Here is a 24,767-nt window from a genome sequence, read left to right on the forward strand (position 1 = left end):
GGACCGGGGCACGAGCCTGTGTCCCCTGCATCGGCAGGCGGACTCTCAACCACTGCGCCACCCGGGAAGCCCATAAACCTGATTTCTATGTGTGGCTCAAGAAACAGCCTTGTTAGTTTAGTCGTATCTTCTCTATCTGAATCTGCGTGTGTGTGTGTGTCCAAAACTTACTGTACTCATGTATTCTAAAATGAATGTGAAATTTTGCCCAGAGAATAATATTAATTTTGGTACTTGGGAAATTATTTTATCAATAGCATTGTTTTAGAATGGAGCCAGAAATCTAAATCAGGATAAGCCTACTGGACTAAAATCTTTATAGAGACATATTCTCTAAGAAGCAAAAGAAGTTACTTTCATTGCCTGACAGAGGAAACTGTTTGCTTTTCTACATTCTGGTCCTTGGTTATCTGCCTTTTGCCACATTGATGTTTCATGATTAAGATAACTTTCTGGTTAGTAACTGTTTCTTGGGGATAGAGTTTTTAAGAAAAAACCTTCCCAGATCACAGAAAGCAGAAAAGCAAATGTAGACCTTAAAAGATACTCCTATGTTGACAAGAAATTGTAGATCAACAGTATTCTTTTGCATTTCTTTCTCATAGTGATACATTTTTACAGCTTTTTGACATTTGTGTTTGGTCGTAATTTTGGAGGAAGTGTTGCTTGCAGGCAAATCATCCGAAACAATGACCTCTGATGTTGGGGGTATGCATCTCAGTGGGTACACAAGACAATCCATAGGGATAAAGGAAAAAATATCTACCTGTAAAACAGAAGTTTCTAAAGTTGAGATTTTCCATAAAATCTAATTCACAAAAATATCTAAAATTTTATGTCAAATCTTAACTTTTTTAACTTCTATTTTTGGTGTTTTATAGCATATACAATATCAATATAATAGTTTAACATAACATATACATGGTATATGCTAAATTATTTTGCTGAAAGGTACAATAATCAAATGAGCTTGCAGACCATTGATCTAGATAGAGTTCAACCTTCCTTTCACTTCTTCCATTTATACTTTGTTTGAACGCTTTTAGAGATGGGTTCAGCTCCTTTTTCTGCACCAGTTTTAGTAGCCCACAGGCCAGGAGTTCCTTGGTAATAACTTTCAGTGATCCATTTGTTCTAGAAAATTATCCTGGAAAAGGACAGTTTAAATAATTAAGTTTGATATTTCTTAATTTTCAGTCTTTTGTTCATTCAACAAACAGTCATTCAGTGCTTCTTTGTGCCAAGCACTGAGGAAATATTAGTGAACAAGAGGGATATTGACCACTGATTTTAAAAATAGACATAACGTGTATTAAAAGCCAATAGAAATATTGTTGCTCACGGCAGTGCCCTGTAGGAATCCCTGGTCTTCACTGACCTGTGCTTTCCTGCCTGTTCTCTTGCTCTTTTCTCTCTCCCCACCTCCACTTCCCTCCCTCCCTTCTCTCTATTCCCTTCCTTCCCTTCTTGTAGCTCCTTACCTCCTTTGAGATAGTGACCACAGGCACATTTTGACGTCAGTTCATCTAAGCATAGGAGAAACTATATATGATATTTATTGTATAAAACTTGGCATGGTATAGTTAGATGGGAGATGATAAAATTCTTAATTTGCCTTCAAGTCCAACTGTCATCTCACCTGTGCAGATCTCAAGGTGTATGTATATGTTTGTTACTTAGCTCAGAAGCCATGTATCTTTAAATGGGTTTATGTTATTTTAAATAAAATTAATATCAGCATGTTTTTATACAACTGTGCTTTTTATTTATTTATTTTTTTTTTTGTGGTATGCGGGCCTCCCTTTGCTGTGGCCTCTCCCGTTGCGGAGCACAGGCTCCGGACGCGCAGGCCCACCGATGGCCCACGGGCCTCAGCCGCTCCGCGGCATATGGGACCCTCCCAGACCGGGGCGCGAACCCGGTTCCCCTGCATCGGCAGGCAGACGCGCAACCACTGCGCCACCAGGGAAGCCCACAACTGTGCTTTTTAGATGCAGACGTCTATATGATTAGATATTTGGCACATATCTTATTTTTCAGTGTCTTAACTGAGTTGTTATCTAAACTCTAGAATCCGTCCTAGTTAATTAAAGGTGTGTGAATGGTTGGGTTTTTTTGTTTTGTTTTGTTTTGTTTGCTGTTGTGTTCTATATTGATGAATTTGAAGGTAATTAAAAATATAATTCTTTTCTTCTTTAGCATCAGACAACAGTCAGCGCTTTCGAGAAACCTGTTTTGCATTTGCATTGACACCACAACAAGTGCAGCAAATCAGTAGTTCCATGTAAGTTGTCTTCGAGTGTAACTTGCAGCTTGACCTCCAGTTTTGCCTATAATAAGTGACTTTTTAAAACAGTGTATTGGATGAGTATTATTATCATGCAAATATTAGTATTGAAAATACTATTATAGTGTTAGTTACCCTAATAACTGTTAATATTTCTGATAAATTTGAAATACTTTCTGGATTAACAGTGTCTTTGAATCAGCTTTCCTCTGTGTATCTTTAAAGTAATTGTAGTTCTTACTCTGTCTTTTCTAGGGATATTTCTGGGACCAAATGTGACTTCACAGTGCAGGTCCAGTTAAGGTACAGTGTTGCTACAGTATATATCCAAAGTTTAAAAGTTAGTATTTCTTAAAGATTTAAAAAATCTACCTGATTTTCAGTAAGTATATTGAAAGTATTGGGTTTAGATGTTTGGGTGAGGGAAAACCTTTTTCTGTTATGATACATCCTAATTACTATCAAAGTTAGATTTTAATGTAGCAAGTCATGTGCCATATAGTTAACCATATTTCTCTATTTTGGTTGCCCTTGGTTGGTTGAGAAGCTCCAGCTAATGATATGTTTAAATATGGTGGTTAGCTCTTTAGAAGTACCAAGTTTTATGAAAGAATAGACCTTATCTGCATGAGTGGCAAACTATTGTAGATAAAGAACTAATACTTAGGTTAAGTCTACAGTGTCTCATGGACTAACAAGAACCAAAATAGTCTAATTTGTTTTGTCCTGTATTTTTAAACCATTAGTTTAAGTACTCTCTAATTTAGATTCCATGTGAGACATCTCTTGATAGATTTGTAAAGACGAAATTTGGAAAACGAAAATTTTCCAACATGCTACTGCCCATATTCAGTTTCTTTTCTTAGCCCATTTCTTCTAAGAATATCTAAGACATCTTTTATGTTAATATGTCTCTCTCTTGTTGCTTACATAAACCATCTTATGCTGTTCTTTTTACTCAGTGACTATCCTTGTGTAAACCTAAGTGCTCCACATTGTTCTTGTTGCAATAAGGATAGAAGAGGAAATACAAGACAGTTGTTTTCCTCAACAAGCTGTTTTCCCTATAAAGTGGGAAGGATAAGTCAAACAGATAGCCCAGTCTCAATAATCAGATACTAAGTTGTATGTACAGATTATAAATACACTAGGAGATCAGAAAAGAGATGAAAGCACCAACTCAGTGCTTCATGGAATAATGTGAAAAACTCTGATCTAGGTTCAAAAATAGTGTGATGAAAACTGAGAAAGTAGAGGAGAGGTTGAGGTCTTGGTTTTGGAAGGCACTGACAAAGGTGTTTCTGTGTAAAAAGTACTTTTTCCTCTGTCAGGGGCAGACTATGATAATGACTGAATAAATTAAAGGACTAAAATATGGTGCCTTCATAATTAATTATATATTGCTGTAATATTTTTTACTTCCCTGCCTCAGTAGTTTACATTTTGTTCATACTGATATGTGACTTTGTCCTTTAAAACAGTGGTTTTCAGACTGTTGCTTGGAGCCACTGTTTGGGGGCTACCCTCTGGCTACCATTCCACCTTCTCTCCCGCAACCCCCCCAATTCCCCCACCTGACACACACACATATACACACACTCTGAACCAAAGTAATGTAGCTTTGATCCGTTCTCCATGTTTGACTTCTGGGTTAGTTTTCATTTGAGGAGAGTATCCCAAGACTAAAATAAAGTTTGAAAACCATAGTTCTAAAACAAAAGGTCTAGTTACTATCCTTAGTATTAACGTACGCATGCATTCTTTAAAGCAGCAAGAGGTATGGTTCACATTCCAAAGGAAGGTTTTCTAAGATCAATTCAGAGATTCTAAGGGGATCTTGACGGTTAAAAATGGCATAGCCATCAAATTTATCTCCAGAATTTGATGAAAAAAGAACCATTTTGTATTATATTTGGTAATTTTTAGGTGGTTCTTTGTATTTTACTAAATTGTTTTCATCCCCACCCTCCTCACCCCCTACAGCAATCCCAGTGTATTAAGTTGGGAGCGTATACCTCCCACTATCCTAATTATAAGTCTTCAGCTAAAACATGAAAACAATTTGGTCAGAATTAGGATCAATATTTTCTCTATTAGATTCCTAATCTGTTTTCCTTTATCTGTTTCCCCTCCCCACCACCATGAACTCCTATATAGAAACTTTCTGCTCTTGTTCCCCATTTTTAAAATCTTTTTTTTCTCTTTGGTTTGTAAGGGTGATTTAGATTTTCACTTTTTACTTAATTGAATAGGAGTCAACTTGTCATATAAATTATTGCTTTTCTGTAGCTTCAGGCAGCCAGGTTCATGTTTCTAATTTATCTCTGCGTTGGAGTAATTGATTTAAAACTTTATGGCATCCTCTTACTGTTGCAAAGTAAAGAACTGGTCTGTAATAGAAGCTTCTGCTGGGCTTAGAGGTGATCTTGTGGGCTTTGACATCTGTTTGCTAAGTATATTTTGAGAAAATCTTTGTAGATTAGTAATTCGCAACCTTTATATGGATCTCTAACCCCTTTGAGAATCTAATGGAAGCTATAGATTGTCCCGGCTTAAAGATGACCATGTATTTATATGTACCCATAAAATTTTACATAGACAATTGTCCCATTTTGTGGACACTCCCTCACACAGATTGCATGGCAGGCAGATCAAGATGTTGAGAGAAGATGTTTGTGCATGATTAATATTTCACAGAATTCAGAGATAGCATTCTTCTTAACATGTAACTCAAAGGTGCTGTGAACATTCTGTAAAGTGGAATGAGCCTCAGCTCTATACTGGGAATAAGGAAGTATAATAATCAAGAATAGTTGTCTTAAATAGCAAATTAATAATTTATTTCTTGATCTATGTAAGAATGGAGTGAGAATGTACAAATTATGTAGTTGTCCTTGGTTTTCCCAAAAGATAACGCATTTAATTTAGAAATAAATGTTTTCATGAGTTTCTAAAATAGTATTCTAAACACATGTGGGTATAATACAATTAATGTTATTATTCAGCATCTTCACTTTTCAGGGAATAATGGTGTACCTGGGTTTGATGGACAGAACTTGATCCCGGGGATGGACTTCTAGCATTTTCAGTATAGTCTGCTGAGAACCAAAAAAATGTTTCACAGATAAATTTGGGAACTACTATATATTTATATTTCCCTCTTAAAAAGTTACAGTTATTGTTAGCCTAGCTCTGAGAAGTTCTATATGGAGGAAACAATTTAATTTTTTGATTCAAAATTTCTTAAATTTATTCAACCACAGAGCACTTCCCCACCTCCTCCCCCCAAAAACATGCTTGAACAAATGACTGGAAATATTATGAAGACAACTACAGGTTGGTAGTTGTGACCACTGAAACTCTACATTGACAGAATTATTTATTTTGAACCTATTTCAATACATTTATTCATGTATTCAGGTTTAGTAGTTTTTTGCTGTTGTTATTAAGTTTGACCATCTTTTAGATTAACTATGGAACAAAAATATTAATGTGGTGTCATCCTTTAATAAAGGTAATTAAACTTGTCCTTTATTGTTTAGGTTTTGTTTATCAGAAACCAGTTGTCCACAAGAAGATCACTTCCCACCCAATCTTTGTGTGAAAGTGAATACAAAACCTTGCAGCCTTCCAGTAAGTCCCAAAAGCTATTTTTTAAAAAGTGCATTGCCAACATAGCTAGCAAATAAGTCATCACAGCTGTTGTTAATCATATTTTTTCATTAAGAAAACATCTTTATTTTGGATATATATTCATGTGACTGAGTGAAGCACTTGTACCAACTATGTACAATTAACAGCTGTGACATTAGCTATGGAGACATAGTCTAGGAGTTGGGTGTGGTAGCTTTAGTGTTTTACTGAATTTGGGGAAGACGAGATTGTTTCAACAAAACCTCAGATGTATTCGTGTGAGTCTGGAAGCTTGTGGTTGAGTAGAGATTTGAAGAATGCTGTGCCTTTAACAGAGGAATGGGGGCTGCTGTTGTTCACCTTTAAAATAGTCCTTATCCAAGCTCTTTATGAATTCAACCTGATTCTTAAATTTTAGAGATTTTTAAGTTCTGCGACCAGTATTTTTCTCAGGCTTACTCTGAGACTGTATGGTTGTTTAGAGAAACATACAGGAAACTCTTACAAACGTTTGCTTCTCTACTTTTAAATGAAAATACTCATATTTTCTCATATGTAGTTTGTAGGTTTTTTTTTTTAAGGAATGGAAGTTTAAATGATTGTGGAAGTAGTAAGTAGAAATAAATTATATTTCATCCTTAGGGTTATCTTCCACCTACTAAAAATGGTGTGGAACCAAAGCGACCCAGCCGACCAATTAATATCACCTCACTTGTCCGATTGTCCACAACTGTACCAAACACCATTGTTGTTTCATGGACTGCAGAAATTGGAAGAGTAAGTAAATTTTTGTTTCTACCAGATTTTTGTATTATAAGGAATGGTTAATCTCCATGGCTACCTGAGCTTGTATGTAAATAAAATGAGTTGCAGAAGGATTTATTTTTGTCTCACAATGAATTTTCAACATGTTCCCATTTAAAAAAATGGGATCTTGCCATACCCAGTGTTTTATAACCTGATAACTTTCACTGAGTAATTTTCATAAACATCTTCCTATGTCATTTCATGTTCATCTGCATGATTTTAAATGGCTACATCATATTCCAATATGATGTTCCCTGTTGTTGAACATTTATTTGGTTGATTCATTACTATTTCAAAGAACATTTTGAAGACCATCGTAGTAGCTCTAACTTTGCATACATACATGGTAATTTCCTTAGAGTAAATTCCCAGAAGTGGAATTGCTGAGTCAAAGAGCATCAGAATTTAAAGAAATTTTGTGTACATTGGCAGATTGCCTTACCAAAAGATGTTGTACAGATTTATTCTCTGACTTTGTGTTTATTCATGTGCCTGTCGACGGACAACATTGAGTTTTATTTTCTTGAAGATCTCTACTAATTTTAATAGGTAAATAGTGGTACCACATTGTTTTAGTTAGTACTCCTCTTATTATTATTGAGGTTGGACATATTTTGTTTGTGATTATTCACATTTAAAAGTCATATCAATATCTATTTCTGTATTGCTGTTTTTATTGTTTATGAGTTCTTTATATATTGATTTAACCCTCTTTTACATGTGGCAAATGTTTGTTTCTAGTTTATTGCCCTTTATTTTTATTTAATGTGTAGAAGATTTAAATTATTATGGAGCCAAATCTTAACCAGTTTTGTTTTTCTTTTTTTCTTTTTAAATTTATTTTTTATTGAGTATAGTTGAATTACAGAGTTGTGTTAATTACTGCGATACACCAAAGTGACTCAGTTATACATATATATATACACATATATATACATTCTTTTTCATATTCTTTTCCATTATGGTTTATCACAGGATATTGAATATAGTTCCCTGTACGATACAGTAGGACCTTGTTGTTTATTCATCCTATATATACCAGTTTGCATTTGCTAATTCCAAACTCCCACTCCTACCCTCTTCCATTGCCCTCCCCCTTGGCAACCACCAGTCTGTTCTCTATGTACCTGATTCTGTTTCTATTTCATAGATAGGTTCATTTGTGTCATATATTAGATTCTACATATAAGTGATGTCATATGGCATTTGTCTTTCTCTTTCTGACTTACTTCACTTAGTATGGTAATCTCTAGTTGCACAATTTTGTTTCTTTATAGTCTTTCCAGTCAGCCTCCATCAAGTTTAGTCTGTCTGCCCTTCCCAATCTTATATAAATATTTTATATTTTTTTCTTGACTTGAGGTTTCTAGTTTTACCTTTAAATATTTAATCCATTGTGAATTTATGTGTAGTGTGAAATAAAAATTTAATTTTTTAAATAGCCAGTTCTAATACTATTAACTAAATAAATGCTAATTCTGAAGCCACCATTATTATATATTTGCTTTGATTTCTCCTCTGTGTGTTCTGAACTTTTCTGTATTGTTTCTTAGCCTAGGATTCTTTTTCTGGCACAATTTCAGAATATTTTTGATTATTACAGTTTTATGATATGAGCTCATGTCTATTCACTAATTCATTTGAAATTTATAGAATGTGTGCTATATCCCATGCACTCTGCTGAAAATTGGCAGTACCATAGTGAGAAAATAAAGTCCTGATTCTTTTGGAGCCTAGGATCTAGGGGACAGGTAGTCACACACGAAAATGTGAACTGTATTATAAGTAATATAAAGAAGAGGTGTGTGGTGATTTTAAAGTATATTGAAGGCCACTTTGCACTAGAGAGAGGTCGGGCAGGGCTTCCCTGAGGAAGTAATGACTGAGCTAAGAGCTGAGAGAAGGGTAGAAGGAATCAGTTAGGTGAAAGGTTCAGAGAAAACAACATTCAGAGTAGTCCACTGGCAGGTGTGAGCCTAGTTCTTCTTAAGAAACTGAAAGGGAGCAGGAATTGCTAGAGTACATAGAATGGGGAAGAACAGGATACAAGATGAAGCTAGAGAGGTAAAAAAGGACCAAACCATTTAGGGCCTTTGAGGTAATGTTAATGTTAAGGATATTCTCTTTTTAAGCAGAAAGTTTACAGGGCCATATTTCTGTTTAGAAAAGGCCACTCTTCAGAGTGGTGAACAGCTTGAATGGAGACCAGAGTCATGCATAGAGGTTACCTCTTACTATTGCTGAAGCGTTAGTGAGAGAAATAGTATATTAGTCTAGAGTGGTGGCACTGGGGATGGAGATAAATAGGTGGATCTGTAGGACTAAGTGATAGATTAGAAATAGGGGCTAAGAGAAAGGGAGAGGTCAAGGATGACTCCTTGGTTTCTGGCTTGAGTGACAAGGTAAATGGTAATTACTGAGATAGAGGAAACACTGAAAAAGGACTGAATATAGGTGCGTTTTGTTTTGATTTGCTTTGCTTTGAAGGAAGGAGTATTGGAGGACTACATGAAGACAATCATGAGTTCAGTTTTGAAGCTTTTGAGTTCGAGATGCCTTTCAGACATTCTGAAGAGGCAATTGGGCATATAGGCTCAGAGGATAAGTTTGGGCTAGAGAAGAAAATGAGTCATCTGCATATTGGTGGTTACTAGAGCCATAAAAGCAGGCTGACATTGTTTAGGGGAAATGTAACAAGTAAAAAGAAGAGAGTGTTGAAGACTTACCATTCTTGAGGAACTATAACTTTTAATACTGGATAGAAGAGAATGAACCTGCAGAGGACATGGGGAAATAGTACCAGAGATGTGGGGCAGAACTGGGGGTGGGTATGAGAAGCCAAGGGAAGTGTTTCAAAAAAGAAGGACAGGGACTTCCCTGGTGGTGCAGTGGTTAAGAATTTACCTGCCAATGCAGGGAACACGGGTTCGAGCCCTGGTCCGGGAAGATCCCACATGCCGCGGGGCATCTGGGCCCGTGCGCCACAATTACGGAGCCTGTGCTCTAGAGCCCGCAAGCCACAACTGCTGAGGCCCGCACGACTAAAGCCCGTGCTCCGCAACAAGAGAAGCCACTGCAATGAGAAGCCCGCGCACCGCAACGAAGAGTAGCCCCCACTCAACTAGAGAAAGCCTGCACACAGCAACGAAGACCCAGTGCAGCCAAAAATAATACGTAAATAAAATAAAATAAAATTTATTTTTTAAAAAAGGAGATGGTAAGCAGTATTGAACAGATGTTGAGAAGTCAAGTATGTTGAAATCTAAAAAAATACTTTTTGTATTAGAAACATAAAGTTGACTTTAGCATGAGCTGTTTTGGTGGATGGTGGGAGGAGAAGCCCGATTGTGACCAGACAGAGGTAAGGTAGTGGAGATAGTGAGTTATAGAAGGGTAGCTTTGGAAATAGATCAGCTGAGCTGGAGGGAAATTTGAGATGAGAGTTATTTGTTTGCTTTAATGGGAGAGTGTTAAACATGTATAAAGGATGATGGCAGGTATCTTCTTGGGAGGAAGAGATTAAATATACACGAGAAAAATAATAAATAGTGAATTTCATTAAGTAACTCATTGTAGCTAGGAGGGACAACGTCTTTATTTAGTGGAATAAAAGGATTGGATGCATGTATATGATTGGTACTGGAGAGGTGGTAAGTTCTGATCTGATGAATTCTCTTAAGTCTGTGAGATAGGAAGTGAGAGAAGTCTGCTGAGAGTGAGAGAAGAAATCAGGGCCTTGAGGAGAGTGAAAATGTTGAAGAAGTAATTGCATGGAGTAAGACATATTCCCCTGCATTATTCCCCCAAATCTTTCTGGGAATAAATGAGCTTGCTTTAAAATTTGTATATGAACTTAGAGAGGATTAACTTATTTACAGTATTTAATGTCCTTATTTCAGGAACTGTATGTTTCTCCATTTATTCAAATCCTCTTTCATGTTCCTCAGTAATTTAATAGGTTTCTTCTTACAAATTTTCCATATTTTTTTATTGATTCTTGTGTTGTTTATTATTATTACTGCTATTGTAAATAGATCCTTTTTCTGTTATACTTTCTAAAAAATGTATTTATTGTTGATTTATTTAAAAGCTAGTTATTGTTGAATATTTACTTAGTACATAAATTCACGTATTGGTTCTGATAGCTTTTTAGTAGGTTTCTTGGTATTTCCAAATAGGCAGTTTTGAGTCTGAGATGTATCATTATATGAATAATGATAATCTAATACTTATGCCATAATTTCTTATTATTGTTGTCTTGTGCTGTCTAGAACCTTCAGAGCAATGTTAAGTAATGTGAGTGCTAGTGGACATACTTGGCTTGTTCCTTATGTTAATGAGAATACTAGTGTCACAACATTATTATAATGGCTAGTAATTTTTGATAGAACTTAATTATAGCAATAACGTAATCCTATGGTCCTCTTTTTTACTGTATATCTTTGAGATAAATGGATTTTGAATTTTATCAAAATCCTTTTTTTGCATCTATCGAGGTTATATATTTTTTCTTTACCTAATCAGTATGTCACTATTAGGTTTTTAAAATCCTTATAAATGTTTTTTTCTAGTGTACCTTGGGCTCCCTGTTTTTGTCCCCCTTTTTGAAGAGGGTGTTGCAGATGTTTTGGGTTTTGTCTGTGTGTGAAAAGTGTATAAACACCAGGGTGTTTACAGTGAACTATGAAAGAAGTCAAACTGTGGGAGAGGAGGGAAATGTGGTTGCTGATATATAGCACTAGAGGAGAGGGGAAAATATTCTTCCATGGGAAGCCTTCCACACCTCAGAAAGAAAACAGTAATCTTCAGTGATTTGAAGGTCTCCCAGGTAAGATTTGTGTAGACCATGATCTACAAGTTGGAGACCTTCTTTTTGAAATAAAACATTGAAAGAAAATTATTCTTTTCTAAAGCCCAAAAGATAACTTATTAGATTGGTTTTTGATCCTAGTTTTATTCAGCTTGTGAAGATACTCTGAATAGTTCATGTAGGATCTCTTACTGTTTTGGGGATTAATTTCTGTATTATTAGTTGCCATTGAGAAATGTTAGCATTATGTCTTCAAAAGAAATAAAAGGAAGAGCTAATGCTATGGTGGTAATCGTCTTACAATATATTATAACTCTATGCAGTCAACATGTACACCTTAAACTTACACAATATTATATGTCAATTATAGCTCAATTTAAAAAATTGTAATATAAGAGAAAAAGAAGAGCTAGTACAGTGCTTGAAGGGAATAAGTGAACTATGTTGTAACTTCTTATCCTACCTCAGAGTAATCACTGCATCTAGCATTTATTAAACTGTCATTGTTTGTAGAGAAGTTATTTAGATACTGATGTAAAGGGCACTTAATGAGTAGATCATATCTTAATAATGAAGAAAACATCCTATAAACTTGATAGACAATTTTGAAGACTTTGAAAAAGCATTTGACAAAAACATCAGTGTAATGCAATATATTTCAGTAGTTGGAGTTAAGCAGTACTTTGAAGGGTTAGCAGGAACAATACATCATGTACCTAGGAGAGATATTATACCACTTTGAAGTTTTGGCGGGGGTTGCTGCTGAATCTCTTTCATGTGATATAAAATTTAATTCCATATTATCGGTACAAGTGGTGTTTGTTAATATCTGACCTTCTTTTTGCTTCCTTTTTTTTTTTTTTATTTCTTATCTGGTTACGTGTTTCAACTAGAGTGAACATATCTTTTCACTGAACTTGTAGTTTCTACTTGACCTCTCCTTAAAAATTTATATAAAGTCTTAGAGTGATTGCTAGTTCTGAAGATTCAGGCTGTAAGTATATATAATAATTTCACAGCATTAATTAGCATTTCTCCAGTTTCTATCATACTTGAACCATTAATCAGATAATAAAGGTTAATAAGGATTTTTTTTCTAAAAGGAGATTTTTAGTTTTATATTAGATTGGTATGTTGTATGTCTAAAATTTTAGTAAATTTTAAGGTTATTTGTTCCTCATTAATAAATTATGGGATTTATTAATGAAAGTAAATTAGCTTTTAAAAATGTATAATTTTTATTTTATATTGGCGTATAGTTGATTTACAATGTTAGTTTCAGGTGTACAGCAAAGTGATTCAAGTTATACATATACATATATCCATTCTTTTTCAGCTTCTTTTCCCATTTAGGTTATTGCAGAGTATTGAGCAGAGTTCCCTGTGCTATACAGTAGGTCCTTGTTGATTATCTATTTTATATATAGTAGTATGCGTATGTTAATCCCAGACTCCCAATTTGTCCCTCCCAAATTAGCTTTTTTGATACTTCATTTTTTTCCTGGAAAATGTAGCATGTGAACACGGATAGGTTTCTGAACTCTAAGTGAAAATTTTACCTTCCAGAGGGTATTGTACAATATATTCTCTTCTTGCCAAAAGAGGGGGATGCATTTTCCAAAGTGTGAAAGTAACTGAAAGTTGGAATGTACATTGGACTAGGTTAGGAGGGTCAAAGCAAATGGTATGTGAAATCAAGAACTATCGAGAACTACACTGGCCTTGGCCATTAGTCCATTGTCCTGACATCCCTACACTTTCCTCTTGATTTCTAGTGCCGCCTTTGTCACCAGGCAGGTGCATGATCATGAGCAGATTACATATATTTTTTAAAATTTAAAATTAAAAGCATTTTTGTGTGCCTCCATTTTATCAGTCCTTTACTTAGAAAGATACTTGCCCTACCTGTCTCTTACAGGCCTTCTTTGAGGTTTAAATGAAGTGGATAGTATTTATTAAGAGTGCGTGTAAAACTGTATGTAGCTAATAAATGGAAGATGGCAATAATTATTTTTCCTTTTGCTTCTTTCCAAATCTCTTGATCTTCCTCTTGATTCCAACACCAAGTGGAAAGTGGGCCTTCTCATTTAGATCTTTCTCTTACCCTTCATAAGCCTCAGCCCTCTTTTCTTCCTCTTATCCAGTCATGTACCCTTTACTTTGACTTTGCTTGTTGATAAAACTATTTTCTTTGTCCCCCTTCTCCTAGTACCATCTCTGGTAGTCCCTCTGCTGGTAATGGATATTCATCTGTTCTTTTGCCAAACCATCAGCTTCTCTTTGAAAATATTTAATATTCCCTCTGCTTGTTGTGATAATAGCCCAAGTGGGGTCTTTTCAAAACTAGTTAAAGGCATAGAGAGAGATTAAATGGTATAAATTAGGATGCCAGTCTAATTTTTTAAATAGCTACTGTTACCTGCTAAATATGTTTTATGATGACTTTGACATCTTATTGGCCTTGGTTTATATTTATTTTTAACAATGTTCCTTATATAAGTGCCTAAATTGATTAACTTCAAGCATAGGTAGTCAGGTAATACAGAAGCATGACAGACCTGGCGTTATCTCTTGAAAGTTGCAACATTAGAACAAGTTCTTTTACTTTTCTACACTTCACTTTCCTCATCCATAAAAATAGGATTACCTCAGCAGCTTTTTGGTTAAGATTAAATGAATTACCATTCATGAAAACACCTAAGATAGTGCTTGGCACACAGTAGGTGTTTTAAACAGGTGCTAATTTTCTTTCCCTATCATTTTGGGATTAAAATAGATGTACCTATTTACTTACGTATGTTGTTTGCTTTCTACATCTTTTTTTTTTTTTTTCCAGAACTATTCCATGGCAGTATATCTTGTAAAACAGTTGTCCTCAACAGTTCTTCTTCAGAGGTTACGAGCAAAGGGAATAAGGAATCCGGATCATTCTAGAGCTTTAAGTACGTATGATAACCTTATTTTATTTATGCAGCTGAACTATTTTGGTAAAGGTTAGAATAGTGTTTTTTCAACTCAAGAAATTTTAGGATTTATTTTTTTTTTTTACTAGAGCTTGTCACAGTGGATTAAAACACTGAAAACTTTGTTTTGTGAGCTAGAGTAATTCAAGGCTTAAGAGTAGTTTGGGGGACTTCCCTGGCAGTCCAGTGATTAAAGAGTCTGCGCTTCCACTGTGGGGGGCATGGGTTTGATCCCTCATCGGGGAACTAAGATGCCACACATTATGTGGCAGGGCCAAAAAAAAAAAAAGAGTAGTTTTAATATCTTTGTCATGATGTATATTTTATAATTTATATTTTACTGATCTTAAAATCAACTTTGTAAAGTCAGTACATGAATACAGAAGAATATTTTACCAGAGCTTCATAAAAATAAATAAATGTTCAGGAATTCTAGGAGATGGAAAGGAAATCTTGGCATATATTTTACAAGAATTATTTTATATTTAAGGTTTATCCAGGAAAAATGTCCAAGGATATGTGATGACAACATCCCTGCATAAACAAAGTAAAAAGAGAGTCAGTGGGGTGGTAGATATAATAATGAAGTAGGTTCTGCTTTTAACCAGTTATGTGGCCTTGGAAAGTCAGTCTACTCGTATTCTGAATCTCTTATTCTTCATCTGTAACAAGAAGTTTATACCACATATCTAAAGCTCCTTCAAAATCTAGGTTCTTAGGTAGGAATAACTAGATGGCTCCTCTTGTCCAGTTGAACTGGAGAGGTAGTAAGGGGCACGTTGACTCTTCTGGCCTCAGTGTTTGAGGGTTAAGGCCAGAGATTGGTGGCCTTTCCAAAGAGGTGAACCAAGTTCTTCCTTTATTCTCTTCCTTGTGAGAGATAGATGGATTGGGGGATGGGGATGGGCACTTGGAGAACAAAGCTTTTACAGATGGGGGTTCGATAGCTACCCTTTAAGGATTCTTGATGTGAGTTGATTAATGAAGCCCACTATCAGATTTGTAGTTAGGAACATTCTGGTAGAAAGAAACTAAGGTAGTAAGACCACCTTTCCTCTTGTTTCCCTTTGCGACATAGCTTTTATCTCTTTTTCTAACCTGTTTCTATGCCGGATTAAAAGATCCCATTACCTCTGAATATCAGTATACACTTAAGAGTTCATTGAAGGATTTTTCTGTATTAAAAGGGTCCTTTTAAAATTGAAAATATTCTGAGTCAAGAGGAGCACACTAGTGGCTAATGCCTCTGTAGGCATTCCTTTATAGACAGTGGAGAGCTAGAGGTCTGGTTTGAGGTCTAGGGGAGTGGAAGCACCTTTTGGCAAGGACAAGGAGATGAGTGGGGGATCTTGAAAGAAGAGGAGGGACAGACACCTGCTTTGAAGGAACACACAAGAGAAGAATTTTTCTTTTTTCACACTCCATTCCTGGTCATTCTCCTGAGAATCTTCGTATTTGCCACATAGTGTTAGAATTTCATTTAGTCAGAAAGTATTATGGAATTGTGTGAGCCTGTGTAGAAAAGGTCATACCAAGAAATAAAGCTGAAAGCTGATGAAGCTGTTATGTTGCATAATAATAATAAGGCAAGCTGTCTTTGCTCAAGCTGTAAACTCTTCTCCGCTTGCAGCTGTGACACCATCTGGAGGGAGAGTGGGAAGGTGAGCCTAGAGTTATTTTATTTACTAGAACAAACCACTGTTAGCCACAGTTAAGCAGCAAAAGCTACTTAATTCAAAAGCTGTTTATTTCATCTCTAATACATCCTGGAGGTGGAGAGTAGTTGCAGATTGGGTTGGATTTTTGTGGCACTTTGTATCTTATCTTGTTGGCTTGGGGAACCAACAAAACTTTAATTTGGATCCTACCAATAAAATATTTGTCATAATTGACTAAAGAACAGATTGTTTGCCTTTATGCTATCTCTAAAGAAATAACTTACCCAACAAATTGATTATGTAATTAAAAGATTGTGTGAAACAACTTGACAGAAGAAAATGTTGTTGGGTTTCTCAGATATTTTTGTAGAATCAAATTACCCACAAATATGTTCATTGTAAGTAATTCTTAATCTTATCAATGAATTCTACTGGCAAAATTTTATTAGTCAAATCAGACATTATTCTTGAAATAAAGTCAATGGTATTTAGACTTTTCACAGAGAAATCCACACTGATTCATTTGATTTAGTAGATTTTTGTATTGCGGTTTCCGTCTTTGTGTAGAGTTGTCCCCTCACCACTATCACAAAACAGTCCTTTACTAATTCTTGGTCAAGTTCCTGTCTCCTCTTCTTTTTCCCTTTAGCAATCACTTTAAACCTTGGCCAAACTTAAACAATATTCCCCCTCTTTCAACACTGTCAGCGCAAGAAAATTGGTGCTATAAGATGTGACTTCTCTAAATTGCCCATTTCTTCCTTAACTACTTCTTAACTTCTTCCATAACTACTTTTCAACTTATCTTCATTTGTACCCATCCTTATTTATTCTCTTCAATCTCAGGAGGAAATGTCCCGTTTCCTGCCCAAAGTTAATTTTTTATTCATTTATTCTTCTCATTCAAGAAATTGTATTAAGAGTCTACTGTGTTCCAGGCACAGGAGACTGTAGCATTAAACAAAACACATACTGTCTCTGCATTTGTCAGAAGTTTGCAGTCCAGTGGGAAAGACAGAATTAAATGATTGTACAAGTCATTAGTGAATTACAGTTGTGACATGTGTCTCAGAGAAGAAAGACAGGGAACTCTGGAGGTAACAGCAAGAGAACATAGTCCTCTCTGGTGCTGTGATGTTTAAGACAAGATTATAAGGATGAGGAGGACTTAAGCCCCAAGATGGGAGGAGAATATGCCAAGAGACAAGGCCAGTAGAGTTGGAGTGGAGAGAACAAAGGAGGAAAGTGGCCAGAGAGATAGCCATGGGGTGAGTTCATATAGATAATATAAAGATAGATGATAAAAAACCCTTAAAGGATTTTTAAGCAGAGTGGTACGATCAGATATGGGCAATAAAAAGTTCACTTAGAAGACTGAATTGAAGGGGAGCTAGGCTGATGTAGTGAGGCCAGTTAGGAACCTGTTCTACAGATAAGAGATGATGATGTCTTGAACTAAAGTAATGAGTATGGAAATAGAGAGAAGTTGATGGTTTGAGAGGTGTTAAAGGGGAGACGTGGTGACTACGTGTGGGAAGTGAAGAAAAAGAAGTGAAGGAGGAGTTCTAGGTTCCTTACTTACTAGGCACCAGCTTACGTGGTAGTACCCTTTACTGAAATGGAAAACGGTGTTGAAAAGATCCGGTTGCAGGCGCAAGATCAGAGTGCACTCTTGGACTTTTGGAATTTGAGATGTCTATGAGGCATCCAGATGGAGATGCTCCGAAACAATATTACGAGGCCTCTCTGCTCACTTATCTGCTATCTGTCCTGTATTTTCAGTTCCTTCCTCCACTCTATAGGCTCTTTCTGTCAACCTTCACTGTCGAGTCTTTTTCATCCTTTAGAAAATACAGAAGCAAGCTACTCTCTAGATAGAGATCTGTGTTCCTCCTGTTCTCATCCTAGTTTCTTCAAAGAGTCATCTACACTTACCTTTCTACCTCCTCACTGCAACCCATTTTGAACTTTTAACTCCCATCATTCCACTGAAACTGCTCTTGCAGATGTCACAAGTGACAATCTGATTGCCAGATTTAGTAATCTTTTCAGTTTATGTCTTAGATATTTTTGCTGCATTTCATACCAACAACTTTCTCCTTGAAATTCTCATCTCTTATTTCTTCTCAATCACTTGCCTTCAATGGATTCTCTTAAGGGTAGTATCCTAAATGTTTGTTTTCCCTGGGTTTTTGTCCTTGGTCTCTACAAGGACATACATACTTTCCCTAGAGATAATCACATTTACTCTTGTGGTTTAAATTAGCACCAACTCCCAAATACATATTTTCATTCCAGACCTTCCCCTGAATTTCAAATGTAGATACACATAGCTAACTGTCTTCACCGAAATATACCACTGGTTCCTCAGATTCAAGTAGTGAAAAAATTAGCACCAACTCCCAAATACATATTTTCATTCCAGACCTTCCCCTGAATTTCAAATGTAGATACACATAGCTAACTGTCTTCACCGAAATATACTGAAACTGATATATACTGAACTCACCAAGTTCTACCAGACATAAACCCTAAATATTTCTCAACTCTGTCGAGCTCTCTCTCTCCCTACCATCACTGACCTCATTTAAGCTCTCATATCCTGCCTTTATTTTAAAAACCTATTCTTGAATTATATATTCCTCTCCTTTCTTGGCCCCTCTTCTGGTAGCAATCTAAGTGATTAATACAGATCTAATCCAGATCTAATCTTACCATTTCTTTGCAATCCATGGCTTCCTAACACCAATGGGATAAAAACTCCAACTTGTTAGCATGACTTAAACATATAGCTTTCCATGGTGTGGCACCTGCTTATTACTTTCCGGTGTCATCTGTATTCATTCTTCTTCTCATTCTTTTTACTCCAAAAATAATGAATTCTTTTCTTTTCTTCAGTACTTTGCCAGTATTGTTCTCTGTGCCTCAAACTTCCCTGTTACCTACTTTGCCTAAATTCTAGTTATCCTTCATATTTCACTTTTTCCAGGAGGCATCTCAGAACCCCCAGAGTTGATGCATTGACTTTCAGCTAGTTTCCATTACAGCACATTAGAGAAGTATCTTTGCTCTCTACTAGACTATGAGTTCCTTTGGGCCGGAACTTAATCTTATCTTTCTTTGAATTCCTAGTGCTTAGCTCAGGGCCTGGCACATAGTAGATCCTCAGACTTTTGTTAAGTAAACTGATGAAAAGAGATCTTGAGTAAAAGATCACATCTCTGTGCCTCTGTTTTCTTGCTTATAAAATGAAGTACTGGACTTAATATGTTCAATTGTTTCCAGCCTTAAAATTCTAAAAAGGAGGGCTTCCCTGGTGGCGCAGTGGTTGAGAATCCGCCTGCCAATGCAGGGGACGCGGGTTCGTGCCCCGGTCCGGGAAGATCCCACGTGCCACGGAGCGGCTGGGCCCGTGAGCCATGGCCAATGAGCCTGCGCATCCGGAGCCTGCGCTCCGCAACGGGAGAAGCCACGACAGTGAGAGGCCCGCATACTGGAAAAAAAAAAATTCTAAAAAGGATAGAAATCTTTTTTGAAAACCTAGAACAGCACTAATAGAACACTCTGTGGTGATGGAAATGTTCTATATCTGCATTGTCCCGTGTGATAGCCACTAGTACTATGTGTCTGTTGAGTACTTGAAATGTGGTAGTGCAACTGAGGAACTGAATTTTAAATTTAATTAAATTTAAATATAGCCACATGTGACTAGTGGCTAACTCTCATAGCACATGACAACAGGGATTTTCAAAGATGAATTTTAAGTGTGGCTAGCTGTAACTGTATTATAGGTCATATAGTAAAATATTGTCACGGCTGCAACTCACAGTGACACAAGAAAACCTGAACTCCTGAAAGACGTACCTGGTGTTGGTTGATGCAGCAGGATGAATATTGATGTCTTATTTTTATTTTTCACTTTCTTACGAAATTTAACATAGTGATTCCCCCCCCACCTTTCTTCTTTTTTAAATTTTGTTTGTGTTTATTCAAGTATAGTTTACAAGCAGTAAAAATTCACCTGTTTAAGTGTACAGTTTGATGAGTTTGACAGGTGTATGCAATCATGAACTAAATGCCACAATCAAAATATGTAACATTCTTCACCCCAGAAAGTTCCCCTGTGGCCCATTGCATTCTGTCTCATCTCCTTACCCCCAGTTCTTACAACCATTGATGTGATTTCTGTCTCAGTGGTTTTTTCTTTTCCAGAACTTGAAATCCCACAGCATGTAGCCTTTTGTTTCTGGCTTCTTTCACATAGTATAATGCTTTTAGGTTCATTCATGTAGTTTGCTCTTCTTTATTATTGAGTAGTGTTCCATTTATCTGTACTGTAATTTGGTTATCCATTTATCAGTTGATGGACGTTTAGATTGCTTCCAGTTTTTCGTTATCATGAATAAAGCTGCTAAAACATTTGCAGTTTGCATATGAATATCAGCTTTGTGGAAATAGGTTTTCATTTTTCTTGGGTAAATACTCAGGATTAGGATTGCTGGATCACACGATAAATGTATAGAAAAGAGGTTGGCAGTTTCTTATAAAGTGCATATTCCATTTTTGCATTCCTACCAACAAGATTTGAAATTTAGAGTTTTTTCCCCATTCTCTCTAGCAGTTGATATTGTCAGGCTGCTTTGATTTTAGCTATTCTGGTCACTGTGTAGGTGATATGTCGTTGTGGTTTTAATATGAACTTTTCTAATGACTAATGATGTTAGGCATCTTTTCATGTGCTTATTTGCTATCCTTATAGCTTCTTTGATGAAATGTCTATTCAACTTTTCCCTCCATTTCTTTTATAGTTTGTGCTTTTTGCATACTATGAAATCTTTGTCCAACCCAAGGTCACAAACATTTTACTTCTAGAAGTTTTATTGTTTTATTCTTTGATTTAGGTCTACAATTTATTTTAAATAAATTTTTGTGTATGATGCAAAGTAAGCTTTAGAGGTTCATTTTCTCCCCATACAGATACCCAGTTGTTCCATAACATTTCTCAAAAATACTGATTTTTCCTTCATTTAATTACCTTGACACCTTTGTCAAAAACCAATTGACCATAGATGTATGAATTTATTTCTGGACTCCATTATCTTCCATTGACCTATTTATCCTTATACCAATAACAGAGTCTTCATTACTAAAGCTTGATAATAATTCTTGAAATCAGGTAGTCCTCCAACTTTATTTTTCTTTTTCAAAATTGTTTTGACAAATACAGTATATTAAAAGGTAATACATAGGGATCAAATAGAGTTTGTTCCAGGAATATTAGGTTCATACAATATTCAAAAATCTATCAATATAATTCACCTTCTCATCTCAGCAAACTAAAAAAGAAAAAATCATGTGATCATCTCCATAGATTCAGAAAAAGCAGTTGGTCACATTCAATATCCATTCATGATAAAACTCAGCAAAATAGAGAGAAGGGGGCTGCTGTAATAAAGGGTATTTACAAAAAGCCTTTAGCTAACATCATATTTGATGGTAAAAAACTTCACCCCTAAGACTGAGAATAAGGCAAGAATATCTTTCTTAATGCCTCTGTTCAGCATTGCCCTTAAGATCCTAGTCAGCACAATAAGGCAAGAAAAAAGAAGCATACAGATTAGAAATGAACAATAATTATTGTCTTTATTTGAAAATGACTTCATTGTATAGAAAACATCCCAAAAAATCTACAAAAAAGCTACTAAAGCCAATGTGTGAATTTAGCACGGTTGCAGAATACATGGTCAGTTTATAAAAATTGTATTTCTACTAGCTGTAAACAACTGGAAATTGAAATTCAAATAATAAGAATTTTAAAAATATGAAATACTTAAGAATATGTTACACAAAATATATGCACAATTTGTATGCTGAAAACTATAAAACATTGGTGAGAGTAATTAAAATAAGACCTGAATAATGAAGAGATACATCATGTTAATGGATCAGAACACTCAGTATTGTTATTGGAGAAATGTCAGTTCTCTCCAAGTTGATCTGTAGGTTAAATTCAATCCAGTCAAGATCCTAAAGTATTAAAAAGTATCTTTACAGGAAAGAATTGATTGAGTCTATAATGGCAAAGGTGAAAAGCACAGTTTTTTTTTAATAGAAATTGATAAGCTAATTCTAAAATAATTTCAGAAAATTCTTTCACCTCTGAGAGAAAATAAACATACAAGTCACATTTTATTTTAAGTTGCGATAACTAATATTTATTTAGTATAATGTTAGGTTATTTTAAAGCATTTTATTTGTATTAACTCATTTAATCCTTACAACAATGCTATGAGGTACTGTTATTATTCCCATTTACAAGATGAGGAAACTGAGGCACGGAAAAGTTAAATGACTAAGGCTGAATTACAGCTTAGGCTGACTCTAGATCCTGTGCTCTGAACCACTACCTCAGGTTGCCCTTCCTTTTTCATTTTTTTTCAAAGTACTAACACTGAACTTTGTTTTGCATAAGGCTGATATTATGATCTATGATATTGCTTCATTTAACTCAAAGTTTAAATAGATAAAATGTAAAGTCAGTTACTGTTCCCATTGCTGTGTGCATGGTGGGTGTTAGGAAATGGTTGGTGAAGACATGCAGAATGGTTAGTAATCACATTAGAATTCTATTTACATGTTTGTTTCGTATGGCAATTGTTTGTCACTTTTAAAAAGATACTGTTTGTTAAATGTATCTTTATAAGAAAGGTTGGAGTAAGATTGGGTCTATAATGGCAAAAGCATACTTTTCATAATTTACATATAATATTAATTAGCATAAGTGATATGATAACTATATTTTCCAAACTAAAACCCACGGATTGTGTGCCTTTTTATTTATTTATTTATTTATTTTTTTTTTTTTTTTTTTTTTTTCTGTTGTGGCCTCTCCCGTTGCGGAGCACAGGCTCCGGACACGCAGGCCCAGCGGCCATGGCTCATGGGCCCAGCCACTCCGCGGCATGTGGGATCCTCCCAGACCGGGGCGCGAACCCGGTTCCCCTGCATCGGCAGGCGGACGCGCAACCACTGTGCCACCAGGGAAGCCCCTGTGTGCCTTTTTAGATGTGATAGACAGCCTATGAGTTACATAGACTGTAAAATTTTTGAATTTCCAGGCCATACAATGACTTTTTAGTCTGTAATCAGAATCACATCTGGAGCTTTTTAAAAACTACTTAGGGCTTCCCTGGTGGCGCAATGGTTGGGAATCCGCCTGCCGATGCAGGGGACGCAGGTTCGTGCCCCGGTCCGGGAGGATCCCACGTGCCGCGGAGCGGCTGGGCCCATGGGCCATGGCCGCTGGGCCTGTGCGTCCGGAGCCTGTGCTCCACGACAGGAGAGGCCACAGCGGTGAGAGGCCCGCGTTCCCCCCAAAAAAAAAAAAAAAAAAAAAATTACTTATTAGTTTCCCTCTTTCCCATTTTGGTTCAGCGGGCAGTTATAAGTTAGAAAGCTCTATAGGTAGTTCTGATGTGCATCTTAGTTGAGATCCACTAGTTTATGGAGGCAGTTGGATAGAATATCTAAGATTTGGACCATTTCAAAAAAATCCAGACTCTGTGATCATCAAGTTTAATAAAGGCAGAATTCTTAATTCTTTTTTTTTTTTGAATGCAGGGATTATTTTTTCAATGCTTTTTCTTTCTTTTATTTATTTTTGGCTGTGTTGGGTCTTCGTTGCTGCGCGCGGGCTTTCTCTAGTTGCAGCGTGCGGGCGGAGCACGGGCTCTAGGCGCGTGGGCTTCAGTAGTTGTGGCACACGGGCTCAGTAGTTGTGGTGCGCAGGCTCAGTAGATGTGGCGCACGGGCTTAGTTGCCCCACGGCATGTGGGATCTTCCCGGACCAGGGCTTGAACCCGTGTCCCCTGCATTGGTAGGCAGATTCTTAACCACTGCGCCACCAGGGAAGCCCAGAATTCTTAGTTCTTATAAATAGTTACCAGTTCAACAGACATCTGAAATTATTCTTCCTTACCCAAGTACTTTTCCCCTTTCCATTCTCTTGTATCTTTCTTTCCTCCCTCCCTCCCTCCCTCCCTCCCTCCCTCCCTCCCTTCCTTCCTGTCACATTCAGTTGTGCCTCAGCTCTGAAATTCTATGATTGACTCCACAACTACTCCACTTATGCCCCCTTACACATATAGACTTTAAAGTTATTGTGGAACAGCTTCTAAAATTATCAAAATATTACGTTTAGGCATTTCCAGTCTCACTTCTGTGCTGAAGTTTAATTAAAGTTCTGAGGTTTTCAGAAGTAACATGTCTCAGGTTTTCCCATGAGAAGTATAAAGGTCCTTGTTGGGCTTCCCTGGTGGCGCAGTGGTTGAGAATCTGCCTGCCAATGCAGGGGACACGGGTTCGAGCCCTGGTCTAGGAAGATCCCACATGCCATGGAGCAACTAGGCCCATGAGCCACAACTACTCAACCTGCACGTTTGGAGCCTGTGCTCCGCAATAAGAGAGGCCGCGACAGTGAGAGGCCCGCGCACTGCGATGAAGAGTGGCCCCCGCTTGCCACAACTAGAGAAAACCCTCACACAGAAACGAAGACCCAACACAGCCAGAAATAAATAAATAAATAAATAAATATATATATATATATATAT

The 24,767-nt window shown here is 36.4% G+C and overlaps 1 protein-coding gene across 4 annotated transcripts in view; it reads left to right on the forward strand.

Moving 5' to 3' along the window:
- The window catches only part of PIAS1 (protein inhibitor of activated STAT 1), a 120,363-nt gene that overhangs the window by 74,786 nt on the left and 20,810 nt on the right, over positions 1–24,767 (forward strand). For 2 of the 4 annotated variants that reach the window (XM_055088068.1, XM_055088069.1), the window contains exons 3-8: positions 2,200–2,284; positions 2,543–2,590; positions 5,830–5,920; positions 6,563–6,697; positions 12,874–12,930; positions 14,374–14,479. In XM_055088068.1, coding sequence (XP_054944043.1) covers positions 2,200–2,284; positions 2,543–2,590; positions 5,830–5,920; positions 6,563–6,697; positions 12,874–12,930; positions 14,374–14,479 — 522 coding nt within the window. The remainder of the gene's footprint in view (positions 1–2,199; positions 2,285–2,542; positions 2,591–5,829; positions 5,921–6,562; positions 6,698–12,873; positions 12,931–14,373; positions 14,480–24,767) is intronic. The other 2 variants (XM_007102657.3, XM_007102656.4) reach the window with 1 other exon arrangement.

This window comes from Physeter macrocephalus, chromosome 11 (assembly GCF_002837175.3).
Source record: "Physeter macrocephalus isolate SW-GA chromosome 11, ASM283717v5, whole genome shotgun sequence".
Classification (NCBI taxonomy): Eukaryota; Metazoa; Chordata; class Mammalia; order Artiodactyla; family Physeteridae; genus Physeter; species Physeter macrocephalus.